This window comes from Pan paniscus, chromosome 10, assembly GCF_029289425.2.
Source record: "Pan paniscus chromosome 10, NHGRI_mPanPan1-v2.0_pri, whole genome shotgun sequence".
In the NCBI taxonomy this organism is placed as follows: Eukaryota; Metazoa; Chordata; class Mammalia; order Primates; family Hominidae; genus Pan; species Pan paniscus.
Genome location: NC_073259.2, coordinates 15585923 through 15602793, shown reverse-complemented (window position 1 = coordinate 15602793; position 16871 = coordinate 15585923). Strand labels below are relative to the sequence as shown.

Here is a 16871-nt window from a genome sequence, read left to right as displayed (position 1 = left end):
CAGGGCCTGGCCTCTCACCTCGTTTCCATCTCTGCACAAACATGACCTTCTTAATGACGCTTACTCACATAACTACTTAAAGTTACCAACCCTTTTTCCCTACATTCTTCATCTCCCTTACCTCTGTTTATTTACCATAGCATTTATTATAGTCTAATATACTCTACTATTTACTTATTAGGTTGGTGCAAAATTGCGGTTTTTGCCATTGAAAGTATATAGGATAAAAGTAATGGCAAAAACCGCAATTACTTTTGCACCAGGATGATACTTATTCTCTTTCTTGTATATTGTCTTTCTCTTTCTTATATATCTGTTTCTTATATATCGTCTGAGGACCAACAGTCTGAGAATAGTACTTGCCATACAGTTGATAGTCAAAAATATTCTTTTTGAAAAAAAATAAGCTTTTAAGGAAAAGTAGTATAAATGTTAATGTAGGTTGTTTATCAAAAATTATTAGGAATATACTTGAATAACTGAAGCTTGGGAAATAGTTCTAATTGCTATTTTATGAGAATCATAATTACAGGCACCTTCTAAGTGCCTTTTTTTCTGATCCTAGCTGTTGTAATTTTTAACACTGTATCTCTGTTTTATTCAATTATGGGCTTTACATAATTTCATCTTCACAATTTTGACTACCTTCTCTTTTATATGGCTCTCTGATATCCAACCCAATGCAAACAAACAAATAATTTTTGATTTCCTACTTCTTACAAGGCACTGTGCAAGAGGAAGATATTTTTATTTTTATTTATGTATTTTTTATTTCAATAGATTTTGGGGTACAAGACGTTTTTGGTTACATGGATGAATTATATAGTTTTGAATTCTGATTGTAATGCGCCTGTCACTCACCTGAGTAGTGTACATTGTACCCAATATGTAGTTTTTTTAATCCCTCCCCCTCCCTTTTCACCTCCTGCTTTTGAGTCATTATATCACTCTGTATGGATTTGCCTACTTACAGCTTAGCTTCCACTTGTAAGTCAGAGCATACAGTTTTGGTTTTCCATTCCTGAGTTACTTAGAATAATAGTCTCCAGCTCTAACCAAGGTGCTGCAAAAGACATTATTTCATTACTTTTTATGGCTGAGTGGTATTCCATGGTGTACATATACCACATTTTCTTTATCCACTCATTGGTTAATGGGCACTTAGGTTGGTCCCATATCTTTGCAATTGTGAATTCTGCTATTATAATCATACACGTGCAAGTGTCTTTTTCATATATAATGACTTATTTTGGGGTAGATACCCAGCAGCGGGATTGCTGGATTGAATGGTAGATCTATTTTTAGTTCTTTAAGGAATCTTCATACTGTTTTTCATAGAGGTTGTACTAATTTACATTGTATAAGCATTTCCTTTTTACCATATCCATGCCAACATCTGTTGTTTTTTTGACTTTTTAATAATGGCCATTATTGTAGGAGTAAGGTGGTATCTCATTGTGTGGTTTTAATTTGCATTTCCCTGCTAATTAGTAATGTTGAGCATTGTTTCATATGTTTGTTGGCTGTTTGTATATCTTCTTTTGAGAAATGTCTATGTATGTCCCTTGCTCACTTTTTGATGGGATTATTATTTTTTTCTTGCTGATTTGTTTGAGATCCTAGTAGATTCTGGATATTAGTCCTTTATTGGATGCATATATGTTTGCAAATATTTTGTCTCATTCTGTGGGTTGTCTATTTACTCTGCTGATTATTTCTTTTGCTGTGCAGAAGCTTTTTAGTTTCATGAAGTTCCATTTATTTACTTTCATTTTTGTTGCATTTGCTTTTGGAGTATTAGTCATAAATTCTTTGCATAGGCTAATGTCCAGAAGTGTTTTTCTGATGTAATCTTCTGTGATTTTTATGGTTTCAGTTCTTAGATTTAAGTCTTTGATCCATCTTGAGTGATTTTTGTATAAGGTAAGAGATTGGGATCCAGTTTCATTCTTCTGCATGCGGATTGCCAGTCTTTTCAGCACCATTTATTAAATAGGTTTATGTTTTTGTATGCTTCATCAAAGATCAGTTGGATGTTAAGTATTTGGCTTTATTTCTTTTTTGTGGGGGGGGGGTTAAATTTTTATTTTAAATGCTTGGATAGCTTCAATATCCAGGTTGTGGCAAAATCAGGACACGTGTAAAATACCTTACATTAGATTCCCCAAAGGTACCAAAAAGTACAGTAAAATTAACACTTCCATTACAGGAAATGTATGACATAAATAATATAAAATGAAAAGGTGACACTGGTTTCCTGAGATACAATTTACTCTTTACAACCAGGGTCCACAGGACCAGGCTGCAGAGTGCGGCAGCAGGAAGCAGAGACTGCCATTTTGTTCTGGGGGACCTGGTACTAAAAATCAGCCCATAATGCCCCTCTGGCCTCTCAGACACCATACGCTGCCTAAATAACTAGAGTTCTGGAAATAGTAAACAAGAGAGTGATTTCCATGGGGGAAATTTTAAATAAGATGCACATGGGGCAAGCCATAGAAAGTTTGTCAGGTTAAATTTGGTACATAATTGTGTTCACTCCATATCCAAACACAACATGTGTGCGGTCGGTGGGTCTCTCCTGCTGCTGCTTCAGTATGGCTTGTAGGTGTTCTGATGGCCACCATGTCACTGGCTCTTGCTGTAGTTTGTACTGCCCTGACCTCCACCTCCGCCACCACCTCCGCTGCCTCGGTTCCCTCGGTTGTGGTTTCCACGGTCCCCAGAAACATACCGCTGCTGCCAATAAACTTCTTTGGGCTGGGCCACCGTGATCTCACGCTTACTTCCACTGATAGTATGGAACTTTTTCTCCAGAACTTTCTTCACAGGTTCTTCTTTTTTAAAGGTGATAAACACAAAACCTTGTCTTTTGTTCAACTTTGGATCCACTGGAATTTCAATGGCCTCGATCTCCCCAAACTCGCCAAAGTACTCCCTGATCTTTTCCTCAGTGGCTTCAGGATTCAGACCCTCGACGAAGATTTTCTTCACCGGGTCCTGCTTCATAGCCATGGCCTTTTTAGGGTCAATGACACGGACATCCAGCCTGTACTCCTTCTGGTCTAGGACCTTCTCCACATTGGTTGCATCTTTGAACAGGATAAACCCAAACCCTCTTGCCCGTCCAATGTTGGGATCCATTTTTATTGTACAGTCAATGACCTCTCCAAATTTAGGGAAATAGTCTTTTAAATCTTTTTTGCTGGTATCCCAGCTCAGGCCACCAACGAGCATTTTTCCTGCGTCCTCCTCGTTCTTGCTGGCGTTGATCTGTTCGTCCTCGGCGATTTTTGATTTTGATTCCCGCTCGAGGGCGCTGCGGTCGCTCCGACGACTCGCCCTCGGGGCGGCCTCGGTTCTCGTTGGCGCCAGGCGTCTGGACATGATAGGCCGAGTCGCGGGGGCTACTCGCCCACTTGTCCCCACCCGCCGGGGAAAGCGCCTTGGGCTCGGCCGTGCTCCAGCTCGCGCTGCTGAGGTCTGGCCTCCGCCAGCTGACGGAGCCGCTTCAACTGCAACTCCTCCTCCTCAGCCGCCGCCTCAGGGAACCCACCGACCCACAAACCAGCTCCCGCCGGGGCGGTGCCGCTGCCTCCTTTTTGTTTTCTGTTTTTGTTTTTGTTGTGTTTTTTGTTTTTGTTTTGTTTTGTTTTTGGAGATGGGATCTCGCTCTGTTGTCCAGGCTGGAGTGCAGTGACACGATTTCAGCTCACTGCTGCCTCCGCCTCCCAGGTTCAAGCGATTCTCCTGCCTCAGCCTCCTGAGTAGCTGGGATTACAGGTGTGCACCACCACATCCAGCTAATTTTTGTATTTTTAGTAGAGAAGGGGTTTCGCCATCTTGGCCCTGCTGGTCTCGAACTCCTGGCTTCAAGCGATCTGCCTGCTTCGGCCTCCCAAAGTGTTGGGATTACAAGTGTGAGCCATCTTGCCTGGACATTCGGCTTCATTTCTGAGTTCTCTTTTCCTATTCCATTGGTTCATGTGTCTACTTTTATAGCAGTACCATGCTGTTTTGGTAACTATAGACTTACAGTAAAATTTGAAGTCTAATTATGTGATGCCTCCAGATTTGTGCTTTGTGCTTAGGATTGCGTTGGCTATCCAAGCTCTTTTTTGGTTCCATATGAATTTTAGGATTGTTTTTTCTAGTTCTGTGAAAAAATGATGATGGTATTTTGATGGAAATTGCAATGAAGCTGCAGATCACTTTGGGCAGTATGGTCATTTTCACAATATTGTTTATTCCAATCCATGAGCACTGGATGTGTTTCAATTTGTGTCATCTATGATTTCTTTCAGCAGTGTTTTGTAGTTCTCCTTGTGGAGCTCTTTCACCTCCTCGGTTAAGTATATTCCTAGGTATTTATTTTTGCAGCTGTTGTGAAAGAGTTGAGTTATTGATTTGACTCTCAGCTTGGTTGTTATTGGTGTATAGCAGTGCTACTGAATTGTGTACATTGATTTTGTAACCTAAGAGTTTACTGAATTTGTTTATCAAGTCTAGGAGTCTTTCAGAGGGGTCTTCAGAGTTTTCTAAGTATACAGTCATATTGTTGGCAAAGAGTGACAGTTTGACGTCCTCTTTACCAATTTGGAGGCCTTTTATTTCTTTCTCTAGCCTGATTGCTCTGGCTAGGACTTCTAGTACCATGCTGAATAGAAATAATGAAAGTGGGTATCCTTCTCTTGTTATAGTTCTCAGGAGGAATGCTTTCAACTTTTCCCCTTCCGTATGATGTTGGCTGTGGCTTTGTCCTATGTGACTTTTATTATTTTGAGGTAAGTCTTTTCTATGCTTAGTTTGTTGAGGGTTTTTATCATAAAGGAATGCAGGATTTTATTCAATGCTTTTTCTGCATCTATTGAGATGATTGTATGGTTTTTGTTTTTAATTCTAATTATGTGATGTATCACATTTACTGGCTTGCTTATGTTAAACCATCCCTGCATCCCTGGGATGAAACACACTTGATCATGATGTATTATCTTTTCATATATTTCTTTTTTTTTCTTTTTGAGACAGAGTCTCATTCTGTCATCCAGGCTGGAGTGCAGTGACATGATCTCAGCTCACTACAACCTCCACCTCCCGGGTTTGAGTGATTCTCCTGCCTCAGCCTCCCAAGTAGCTGGGACTACAGGCACGTGCCACCACACCTGGCTAATTACTGTATTTTTAGTAGAGATGGGGTTTTGCCGTGTTGGCTAGGCTGGTCTCAAACTCTTGACCTCAAGTGATCTGCCTGTCTCGGCCTCACAAAGTGCTGGGATTACAGGCATGAGCCACTGCGCCCAGCATCGTACTATCTTTTTGATTGGCTGTTGGATTCAGTTAGCTAGTATTTTGTTAAGGATTTTTACATCTATGTTCATCAGGGATATTGGTCTGTAGTACTGGTCTTTTTAAAATTATATTCGTTCCTGGTTTGGGTATCAGGGTGATATTGGCTTCATGGAATCATTTAGGGAGGATTCCCTGTTTTTCAGTTTCTGAATAGTTTCAGTAGGATTAGCATCAATTCTTTGAATTAATGATAGAATTCAGCTGTAAATTCATCAGGTCCTGGGCTTTATTTTGTTGGCTTTTTTTTTTAAATTACAGATTCAGTTTTGCTGCTTGTTATTGGTCTGTTTAGGGTTTCTATTTCTTCTTGATTTAATCTAGGAGGGTTGTATTTTCTAGGAATTTATCCATTTCCTCTAGGTTTTCTAGTTTGTGTACTTAAAGGTGTTCATAGTAGTCTCAAATGATTTTATGTATTTCTGTGGTATCTATTGTAATGTTTCCAGTCTCATTTCTTTTTTTTCCCTGGAGGATAAACTATTTATATTTTGTTTGTTACTATATAACATATTGACTGCTTCAAAAAGCAATCAAACCAAAACCAAACAAAAACCTAGAAATCCAGAATTTGACAGATACAAATGTGTGATGGTTGCCTTATAACAGTCAGCTTGGGAAGCTATATTTCTATATCAACAATGTCAAGTTTGCAAAAGACACAAAACTAGAAAAAACAGTTAACACTGTTTCCATAGATTGTATTATTCTCTCTTTTTAAAATTCTTATACTTTAAGTTCTAGGGAACATGTGCACAACGTGCAGGCTCATTACGTAGGTATACATGTGCCACGCTGGCCTGCTGCACCCATCAACCCATCATTTACATGAGGTATTTCTCCCAATGCTATCCCTTCCCCTGCCCCCCGCCCCACAACAGGACTCGGTGTGTGGTGTTCCCCACTCTTTGTCCAAGTGTTCTCATTGTTCAATTCCCACCTACGAGTGAGAACATGTGGTGTTTGGTTTTCTGTCCTTGTGATAGTTTGCTCAGAATGATGGTTTCCAGCTTCATCCATGTCCCTGCAAAGGACATGAACTCATCCATTTTTATGGCTGCCTAGTGTTCCATGGTGTATGTGTGCCACATTTTCTTAATCCAGTCTATCACTGATGGACATTTGGGTTGGTTCCAAGTCTTTGCTATTGTGAATAGTGCCACAATAAACATACGTGCGCATGTGTCTTTATAGTAGCATGATTTATGATCCTTTGGGTATTGTAATGAGAGTGCTGGGTCAAATGGTATTTCTGGCTCTAGATCCTTGAGGAATTGCCACAGTGTCTTCCACAATGGTTGAACGAGTTTACACTCCCACCAACAGTGTAAAAGTGTTTCTATTTCTCCACATTCTCTCCAGCATTTGTTGTTTCCTGATTTTTTAATGATCACCATTCTAAGTGGTGTGAGATGGTATCTCATTGTGGTTTTGATTTGCATTTCACTGATGACCAGTGATGATGAGCATTTTTTCATGTGTCTGTTGGCTGCATAAATGTCTTCTTTTGAGAAGTGTCTGTTCATATCCTTTGCCCACTTTTTGATGGGGTTGTTTTTTTCTTGTAAATATAAGTTCTTTGTAGATTCTGGTTATTAGCCCTTTGTCAGATGGGTAGATTGCAAAAATTTTCTCCCATTCTGTAGGTTGCCTGCTCACTCTGATGGTAGTTTCTTTTGCTGTGCAGAAGCTCTTTAGTTTAATTTGATCCCGTTTGTCAATTTTGGCTTTTGTTGCCACTGCTTTTGGTGTTTTAGTCATGAAGTCCTTGCCCATGCCTATGTCCTGAATGGTATTGCCTAGGTTTTCTTCTAGGGTTTCTATGGCTTTAGGTCTAACATGTAAGTCTTTAATCCATCTTGAATTAATTTTTGTATAAGGTATAAGGAAGGGATCCAGTTTCAGCTTTCTATGTATGACTAGCCAGTTTTCCCAGCACCATTTATTAAATAGGGAATCCTTTCCCCATTGCTTGTTTTTGTCAGGTTTGTCAAAGATCAGATGGTTGTAGATGTGTGGTGTTATTTCTGAGGGCTCTGTTCTGTTCCATTGGTCTATATCTCTGTTTTGGTACCAGTACCATGCTGTTTTGGTTACTGTAGCCTTGTAGTATAGTTTGAAGTCAGGTAGCATGATGCCTCCAGCTTTGTTCTTTTGGCTTAGGATTGACTAGGCAATGCGGGCTCTTTTTTGGTTCCATATGAACTTTAAAATAGTTTTTTTCCAATTCTGTGGAGAAAGTCATTGGTAGCTTGATGGGGATGGCACTGAATCTATAAATTACCTTGGGCAGCATGGCCATTTTCATGATATTGATTCTTCCTATCCATGAGCATGGCATGTTCTTCCATTTGTTTGTGTCCTCTTTTATTTCATTGAGCAGTGGTTTGTAGTTCTCCTTGAAGAGGTCCTTCACATCCCTTGTAAGTTGTATTCCTGGGTATTTTATTCTCTTTGTAGCAATTGTGAATGGGAGTTCACTCATGATTTGGCTTCTGTTTGTCTGTTATTGGTGTATAGGAATGCTTCTGATTTTTGCACATTGATTTTGTATCCTGAGACTTTGCTGAAGTTGCTTATCAGCTTCAGGAGATTTTGGGCTGAGACGATGGGGTTTTCTAAATATACAATCATGTCATCTGCAAAGAGGGACAATTTGACTTCCTCTTTTGCTAATTGAATACCCTTTATTTCTTTCTCCTGCCTGATTGTCCTTGCCAGAACTTCCAACACTATGTTGAATAGGAGTGGTGAGAGAAGGCATCCTTGTCTTGTGCCAGTTTTCAAAGGGAATGCTTCCTGTTGTTGCCCACTCAGTATGATGTTGGCTGTGGGTTTGTCATAAAAAGCTCTTATTATTTTGAGATACGTCCTATCAATATCTAGTTTATTGAGAGTTTTTAGCATGAAGAGCTGTTGAATTTTGTTGAAGGCCTTTTCTGCATCTATTGAGATCATCATATGGCTTTTGTCGATGGTTCTGTTTATATGATGGGTTATATTTATTGATCTGTGTATGTTGAACCAGCCTTGCATCCCAGGGATGAAGCCAACTTAATCGTGGTGGATAAGCTTTTTGATGTGCTGCTGGATTCAGTTTGACAGTATTTTATTGAGGATTTTTGCATCAGTGTTTATCAGGGATATTGGTCTAAAATTCTCTTTTTTTGTTGAGTCTCTGCCAGGCTTTGGCATCAGGATGATGCTGGCCTCCTAAAGTGAGTTAGGGAGGATTCCCTCTTTTTCTATTGATTGGAATAATTTCAGAAGGAATGGTACCAGCTTCTCTTTGCACGTCTTGTAGAATTCAGCTGTGAATCCGTCTGGTCCTGGACTTTTTTGGTTGGTGGGCTATTAATTATTGCCTCAATTTCAGAGCCTGTTATTGGTCTATTCAGAGATTCAATTTCTTCGTGGTTTAGTCTTGGGAGGGTGTATGTGTCCAGGAATGTATCCCTTTCTTCTAGATTTTCTAGTTTGTTTGCATAGAGGTGTTTATAGTATTCTCTGATGGTAGTTTGTATTTCAGTGGGATCGATGGTGATATCCGCTTTATCATTTTTTATTGCATCTATTTGATTCTTCTCTCTTTTCTTCTTTATTAGTCTTGCTAGCAGTCTATTGATTTTGTTGATCTTTTCAAAAAACCAGTTCCTGGATTTATTGATTTTTTGAAGGGTTTTTTGTGTCTCTGTCACCTTCAGTTCTGCTCTGATCTTAGTTATTTCTTGCCTTCTGCTAGCTTTTGAATGTGTTTACTCTTGCTTCTCTAGTTCTTTTAATTGTGTTGTTAGGGTGTCGATTTTAGATCTTTCCTGCTTTCTCTTGTGGGCATTTAGTGCTATAAATTTCCCTCTACACACTGCTTTGTGTCCCAGAGATTCTGGTACATTGTGTCTTTGTTCTCATTGGTTTCAAAGAACATCTTTATTTCTGCCTTCATTTCGTTATGTACCCAGGAGCCATTCAGGAGCAGGTTCTTCAGTTTCCATGTAGTTGTGAGGTTTTGAGTGAGTTTCTTAATCCTGAGTTCTAATTTGATTGCACTGTGGTCTGACAGACAGTTTATTGTGATTTCTATTCTTTTACATTTGCTGAGGAGTGCTTTACTTCCAACTATGTGGTCAATTTTGGAATAAGTGCGATGTGGTGCTGAGAAGAACGTATATTCTGTTGATTTGGGATGGAGAGTTCTGTAGATGTCTATTAGGTCTGCTTGGTGCAGAGCTGAGTTCAATTCCTGGATATTCTTGTTAACCTTCGGTCTCATTGATCTGTCTAATATTGACAGTGGGGTGTGTGTTAAAGTCTCCCATTATTATTGTATGGGAATCTAAGTCTCTTTGTACATCTCTAAGGACTTGCTTTATGAATCTGGGTGCTCCTGTATTGGGTGCATATATATTTAGGATAGTTAGCTCTACTTGTTGAATTGATCCCTTTACCATTATGTAATGGCCTTCTTTGTCTCTTTTGATCTTTGTTGGTTTAAAATCTGTTTTATCAGAGACTAGGATTGCAACCCCTGCTTTTTTTTTGCTTTCCATTTCCTTGGTATATCTTCCTCCATGACTTTATTTTGAGCTACTCCTGCTCACACTTGGTTTTCATTTGCATGAAATATTGTTTTCTACCCCTTTACCTTGACTTTATATGAGTCCTTACATGTTAGATGAGTCTTTTGAAGATGGCAGATATTTGGTTTGTAATTTTTAAAACTGATTCTGCCAATCAGTTTCTTTTAAGTGGAGCATTTAGGCCATTTATGTTCAATGTTAATATTGAGATGTGAGGTACTGTTGTACTCATATTAATTGTTACCTAGATACTTTGTTTTTTTTCATTGTGTTGTTGTCTGATAGGCCTTGCGAGTTTTATGCTTTCAAGAGGTTCTATTTTGGTGCATATTGAGCTTTGTTTCAAGATTTAGAACTCCTTTTCACATTTCTTTTTTCTTTTTTTTTTTGAGACGGAGTCTCACTTTGTTGCCCAGGCTGGAGTGCAGTGGTGTGATCTTGGCTCACTGCAACCTCCAGCTCCCTGGTTCAAGCAATTCTCCTGTCTCAGCCTCCCGAGTAGCTGGGACTACAGGTGCCCACCACCATGTCTGGCTAATTTTTTATTTTCTTTTTTCTTTTTTTTGAGATGGAGTTTTCCCTCTTGTTGCCCAGGCTGGAGTGCAATGGCATGGTCTTGGCTCACCACAACCTCCACCTCCTGGGTTCAAGTGATCCTCCTGCCTCAGCCTCCCAAGTAGTGGGGATTACAGGCACCCACCACCATGCCCAGCTAATTTTGTATTTTTAGTAGAAATGGGTTTTCACCATGTTGACCAGGTTGGTCTCAAACCCTTGACCTCAGGTGATCCTCCTGCCCTGGCCTCCCAAAGTGCTGGGATTATAGGCATGAGCCACCAGGCCTAGCTTATTTTTGTATTTTTAGTAGAGATGAGGTCTCACCATATTGGCCAGGCTGCTCTCGAACTCCTGACCTTGTGATCCTCCTACCTTGGCCTCCCAAAGTGCTGGGATTACAGGCATCAGCCAAAACACCCAGCCCTTTTCACATTTCTTGTAATGCTGGTTTGGTAGCACTACAAATTCTCTCAGCATTTGTTTGTCTGAAAATGACTTTATCTCTCTTTCATTTCATTTTATCTCTCTTTCATTTAGTTTTGCTGGATACAACATTCTTGACTGACAGTTACTCTGTTTAAGGCAGCTAAAGATAGAGTCCCAATTCCTTTGGGCTTATAAGGTTTCTGTTGAGAAGTCTGCTGTTAGTCTGATAGATTTTCCTTTATAGGTGACCTGATGCTTTTTGTCTGACTGCTCTTAGATTTCTTTTCTACATGTTGACTTTAGATGGCCTGACGACTATGCCTTCGTGGTGATCTTTTTGCAATGAGTTTCTCAGGAGTTCTTTGAGCTTCCCAGATTTGGGTATCTAAATCTCCAGTAAGGCCAGGGAAGTTTTCCTCAATTATTCCTTCAAATAAGTTTTCCAAACTTTTTGTTTTCTCTTCTTCCCTCAGGAACACCAATTATTCTTAGGTTTGGCTGTTTTACATACTATCATATTTCTTGGAGACTTCATTTACCTGATTCTTTTTTCTTCATTTTTGTCTGATTGGCTTAATTTGAAAGCCTCGTCTTTGAATTCTGAAATTCTTTCTTCTACTTGTTCTAGTCTATCGTTAATACTTTCCACTGCATTTTGTAATTCCCTAAATGTGTCTTTCATTTCCAGACGTTCCTTTTTTATGATATTTAGCTCTCTAGAAAATTTTTCATTTATAATCTGAATTTTTTTAAAAAATTCTTTATGTTGGTTTTCACCTTTCTCTGGTATCTCCCTGAGTAGCTCTTATACAACATTCTGAATTTTTCATTTGGTATTTCTAAGATTTTATCTTAGTTTGGCTTCATTGCTTGAGAGCTAATGTGATCTTTTGGGAGGTGTTATAGAACCCCATTTTATCATATTAACAGAATTACTTTTCTGGTTCTTCCTCATCTGGGTAGACTATTTCTTCTAATTATTCTTAAATTTATTTTTGATTTGACTGTGTGATTTTATTTCTTATTTTCCTTCTTAAGGATTTGACTTTATAGTTTGTTATAGCCTAATTTGGTTCTTGGTGCTTTTAGGGGTGAAAACTCTGTATGATTTCCTTGGTTATAGAGAAACTTTGTATGATGGCTTTCTCAGATGCTAGACATAGTAGTAATGTGCTGAATGTGTAAGCAAACTTACCGTCTCTGGAAGCTTATCTCATTCCAATGTGGTATGCACTTTTAAATTTATTTACTTTTCTCCAGTATTTTATTCACTGGGTTGATGGTTCAGGCTTCAGGCCAGTGGTGGAGGTGTTCCTAGGTAGGAACCAGTTGTGACTAAAGAAGGTGGGTAAATGCAATACCCAATGGTGGGTAGAGGTCTCAGCCTTGACAAAGGGGGCTGGGGGAGCTGTCAGGGAGACACACTGAAGTCTTATCAGGGGAAGGGTGGTAGCCACCTTAGCTCCCCTGTCAGGTCAGCTGGGAAGCTATCCATCTCCCAGACTCACATCTGTCCCAATATTCTGGCTATTCAGATCAGACAGGCCTCTCTTTTCATCTGCTGGAATGTTAGTGCTCCAAGTAGAGAACTGTGACTCTGCCTCTTATGTAAGCCTGAAACTGGAGGGTTGCTTCCCCTGTGGGAATGCGGTCACCCTGAAGTGTTCTACAAAGTCTGTCTATGGGTGCACCCATGCTGAGCTCTTGTGGGAGAAGACCCAGCTGTGTCTGCAGTGGTGGACGAGGTTGGTAAGAAGTCCCCTTCTCCAAGATCCTTGATAAGCACCAGGGCTGTCTGACTGTTGGGACAGCTGTAGACATTCCCTGCTGAGCCCAGCACTTCAATTCTGCCTCTATTGAAAGAAACTTCCCACCAGTGGAACAATCTAATCCTTAAGACCTGCCATCTGGATTCTTTATTCACACAGAGTGTTCCCTTGATGTGGCACACTCTCCCTTTCCTTAGGAGTGGAAGTTCCTGAGAGACAGACTACTATGAGTGCTGCTGCTCCTCAGGGTCTAGCCACTCAGTGGCTCCAGACTAGTGCTGGGGGGTGTCTGCTAAGGACCCAGTGATATGACCTGTCCTCCAGTTTTCCAGCAGCCGTTATCAGCACCAGGTCTGATGGGGGTGCCAGAGGCGTGACATAGACTCTGTGAGATTCCTTGATTATAGATAACTTTAGTGTGTTGTCTTTCTTGAATGCTAGTTCAGGTAGTAATAAACTGGTCATGTGGATAGACTCAGGACCTCCTGGTTAGACAGGGTAGTGCAGGAAGTGGTAATAGCTGAGGTCACACAGTAGTTTTGTCCTTCCTGAGTGCAGTGTTATTCCACCTACAGATGCTGCAATGGACTGTGTTGGTAGGCTCCCAGCTACTGGGTGGCATTTGCAAAAGAGTATCAGGTGTGGTAGTAGCAGTGGGATTTGTGCTTGCCTTATGTTGCCCAGGGTAGGTAGTCTGGCTTCTCAGGTGATGGATGGGGCTATAAATCTCCCCAGGGTTTCTATCCTTTGTATTAAGCTACCACGGTGGGTGGAGGGGCAAAGCCAGATGAGGGCTGTGTTAGGTGGGTCTGCACTCTGAGTCACCATGTGCATGGCAAGCAGCGGCCCCTTTTGGAGATGTGGTTGCACATGGAGTGGGGAGTAGTAGGCAGCAGTAAGCCTAACCCAGATGTCACACAATTGGCAAGGCAGATCTGGCTCCTGCAGTACTCTGCTAGCAGCAGTGAGCTAAGTTCCAGGCAGTCTGCACTCAGAGCTCACAACTGCCTGAGGCCATAAACTTTTCCCGTGGTGATAGCAACTGCTGGCGTTCAGGCCATGCCCCTCTCTCTCCACCCACACAGCTGGCACCCAGATCCTGCACTCACGGCTGCAACACATTTCCCACTCACCTTTCTGGTTCTGGCCAAGGGAGTTCATTTCACTTGAGGTTATATTGTGAATTTCAGTTGGGAGTTTTTACAATGTGCAACCCCTGGCTGAGCTAGTTGGCTGAGTTCCGTGGGGTGGTCTGTGAGGCATAAGGAATAGGTTCCCTTGGTTCATGCTGGAGACTGGGAATGCACACAAGCCTCTTCCTGCTGCTGCTCTTACTTTTATATTCATCACTGCTCTTTTAATTGGTTCCAGTGCTGGGACAGGTTAAGGCCTTCCCCCATGGCATGGACTTTCAGGTTCCCCTGTGGGGGTATGTATCCTGGAGCCAGTCTCTTCACCTCACACACCCTGGGAGCTTACAGTTTTTCACCTAGCTCATGGTGTAGGTGTAACCTGCTGCTTCTTTCAAAGAGTCTGTGGATTCTTTCAGTTTTCCTGTTCAGTTCCTGTGTTGCTTCTTGGGAAAAGAGTTCACAGTGAGAAGGTTTTTTTTTTTTTTTTTTTTTTTTCAGATGGAGTCTCGCTCTGTTGCCCAGGCTGGAGTGCAGTGGTGTGATCTTGGCTCACTGCAACCTCCACCTCCCGGATTCAAGTGATTCTCCTACCTCAGCCTCCCCAGTAGCTGGTATTATAGGCACCCGCCACCACGCCCGGCTAATTTTCATATTTTCAGTAGAAACAGGGTTTTGCCATGTTGGTCAGGCTGGTCTCGAACTCCTGACCTCAGGTGATCCACCCACCTCGGCCTCCCAAAGTGCTGGGATTAAAGGCATGACCACCATGGCTGGCCCACAGTGAGAATTTTTTACTCACTATTTTGTCCTTCCAAGTGGTAGAGTCATGCTAACACTGCCTCCAATCTGCCATCTAAAAAAAAAAAATTCCAATTTTTAAAAAATTTAGAATAATTTGATGAACAACACACAGCTTGAAACACATGTGAATCCACAATGTGCACTTCCTCATAGATCTTTTATATGGTCTGGCTACCCCAACTGGAGCATTCTGACACTCCTTTATATTTAGCATGCTTGATTTTGCCCACCTATCACCTAACATCTGGAAAAGTTTTGGTAGAGTAACATAAGTTTATTGTACAGATTCAGGAAGAACTTTTAGACATTATCTAAAACAATCTTCTTGTCTTTCAGTTTAGGAAATGTAGATGCAAATTGTTAATTGTCCTCCCAAAGGCACAAGGTTGTTACTGATACCTGTCTTGTTATGGTTTGAATGTGTTTCCTGCAGAATTCAGGTGTTGCCAGTGTGGTAGTATTGAGAGAGGTGGGGCCTTTAAGAGATGATTAGTCCTTGAAGTCTTCTCTCTTGAGGATGGTATTAAGGCCTTTATAAAAGAGGCTACATGTAGCATTTGGCTGGCTTGACCTTCTGCTTTCTGCCACGTGAGAATAGCCTTCCTCCTCTACAGAGAGTGCAGCTCTCACCTGACATCCAAACCTGCCAGTGCCTTGATCTTAGATTTCCCACCTTCTGGAATGCTGAGAAATACATTTCTATTGCTTATAATTTATCTGGTCTCAGGTATCCTGTTGTAGGTCAGCACAAACAGACTAAGATGGGAATATAATTCTAATGTACTGATTCAGGAAGAATTTTTTCACATTACCTAAAACATTTTCTTCTCAGTTTAGGAGATTTAGGCACAAATGAACTGGCTTCCCCAAACCACATGGTGGTTAGTAATAGTTTTAAAAGTTTTTACTTCCAGTAAATTGTATAATTCCTCGTGATCATAATGTACCAAATGTGCTATAAAATGTCGAATCAAGTTCAGATACTATAAGAAAGACCACTACTCTGTTCTTGGAGAAAGGAAGGGGCTAGGTCCTATAATCTCTTCTCTTTTCACAAAGGCACAGAGAGGTTAAACTAAGTGACTCCCTAAAGGATGGGTAAGAAACAGGGATGTGTGTCCTTCCAAGTTATTATTATTCTGCAGACTCTGAAGGAACCACAGTGCTACACCGTGCTATTGTAAGTTCTTGCGTTCTTTACAGTGAAGTTACATGAGAAATGCAAACAGGTAAACAAAAAAGACCCGAGAAAGGCCAACTTTTTGACAACTGTTTAGACAGAGACTGCCTAAACAGAAAACACATGCTATTTCCCCTCAGCCTGACTGATTTGGCATTCAGAGTACAAGCTCACAGGAGAGGGGCTGGGCCTGTCCAGTCAGGAATTGCAGTCAGAGACTTCCCCTGCTCCTCTCTGGGAAAGAACATTAGGAATGCCTTTTAGTGCCTTGCTTCCTGAACTAGCTCACAGTAGCCCGGCGGCCCAGGGCAATCCGACCACATTTCACTCTCACCGCTGTAGGAATCCAGATGCAGGCCAAGTACAGCAGCACGAGGGACATGCTGGATGATGATGGGGACACCACCATGAGCCTGCATTCTCAAGCCTCTGCCACAACTCGGCGTCCAGAGCCCCGGCGCACAGGTACCCTGTCTCCTGGAGTCCAAATAGATCACAGTCCTTGTGAAATGTGTGAGATGATCTATCCCTCCTAGAAATGGAGATATTTAGCTTGCATCTTATAATTTTATTTCCAATTACTCACCCTGTGACATAGTAGTGATTTTTTTTTTCAGTTCTATTCAGTTCCATAATTCCCACACTTAGAGAAGGATTTTATTTCCTGGGCCACTCAGCCAATCTAAAGCTAAAATATGACTTCAGTTCTAGTGAAAAGGACTCACATGGTAATCTACACAGGACTAGGTTCTAGGTCCTAAACCAGGTAGGCCACTTTCCTTCTGTGTAACTTTGGATGAGTTGTTTAAGTGTCCTGGTAGCATCATATTCTTTATTTATAAAATATTAACGGCCACAAACATGTATAAAGGGCTCATTATGTGCTGGCAGTGTTTTAAATACTTTAAGTATATTAATTCATATTAACTTGAATTAATATTAAATAGAAGTAATAAAACTTCCTTTACAAGGTGGTTGTGAGTACTGAGAATGATAAATTATGTAAAATATTTGAATGTCTGTCTGATCTGATATAGACTGACACAAAATTGCTGAAAGGAACACTTTAGGTTCTTAAGAA

At 40.9% G+C, this 16871-nt stretch overlaps 2 protein-coding genes across 3 annotated transcripts in view; one reads left to right on the top strand and one right to left on the bottom strand.

Moving 5' to 3' along the window:
* Positions 1 to 693: 693 nt before the first annotated feature.
* On the bottom strand, positions 694 to 3387 carry LOC100975417 (heterogeneous nuclear ribonucleoprotein A/B-like). The gene has a single exon (XM_034934996.2). The coding sequence runs from the start codon at positions 3385 to 3387 to the stop codon at positions 2629 to 2631; it is 759 nt and encodes a 252-aa protein (XP_034790887.1). The 3' UTR covers positions 694 to 2628.
* The window catches only part of CLEC1A (C-type lectin domain family 1 member A), a 41118-nt gene continuing 27611 nt past the window's right edge, over positions 3365 to 16871 (top strand). The window contains exons 1-2 of one of the 2 annotated variants that reach the window (XM_055095381.1): positions 3365 to 3920; positions 16133 to 16255. In XM_055095381.1, coding sequence (XP_054951356.1) covers positions 16141 to 16255 — 115 coding nt within the window. In that variant the 5' untranslated portion in view covers positions 3365 to 3920; positions 16133 to 16140. The remainder of the gene's footprint in view (positions 3921 to 16132; positions 16256 to 16871) is intronic. The other variant, XM_055095380.1, reaches the window with a different exon arrangement.

What these genes read in the sequence shown, in the direction of transcription:
- LOC100975417 (XM_034934996.2), bottom strand. Translation starts at nt 3,387, where the DNA reads ATGTCCAGACGCCTGGCGCCAACGAGAACCGAGGCCGCCCCGAGGGCG.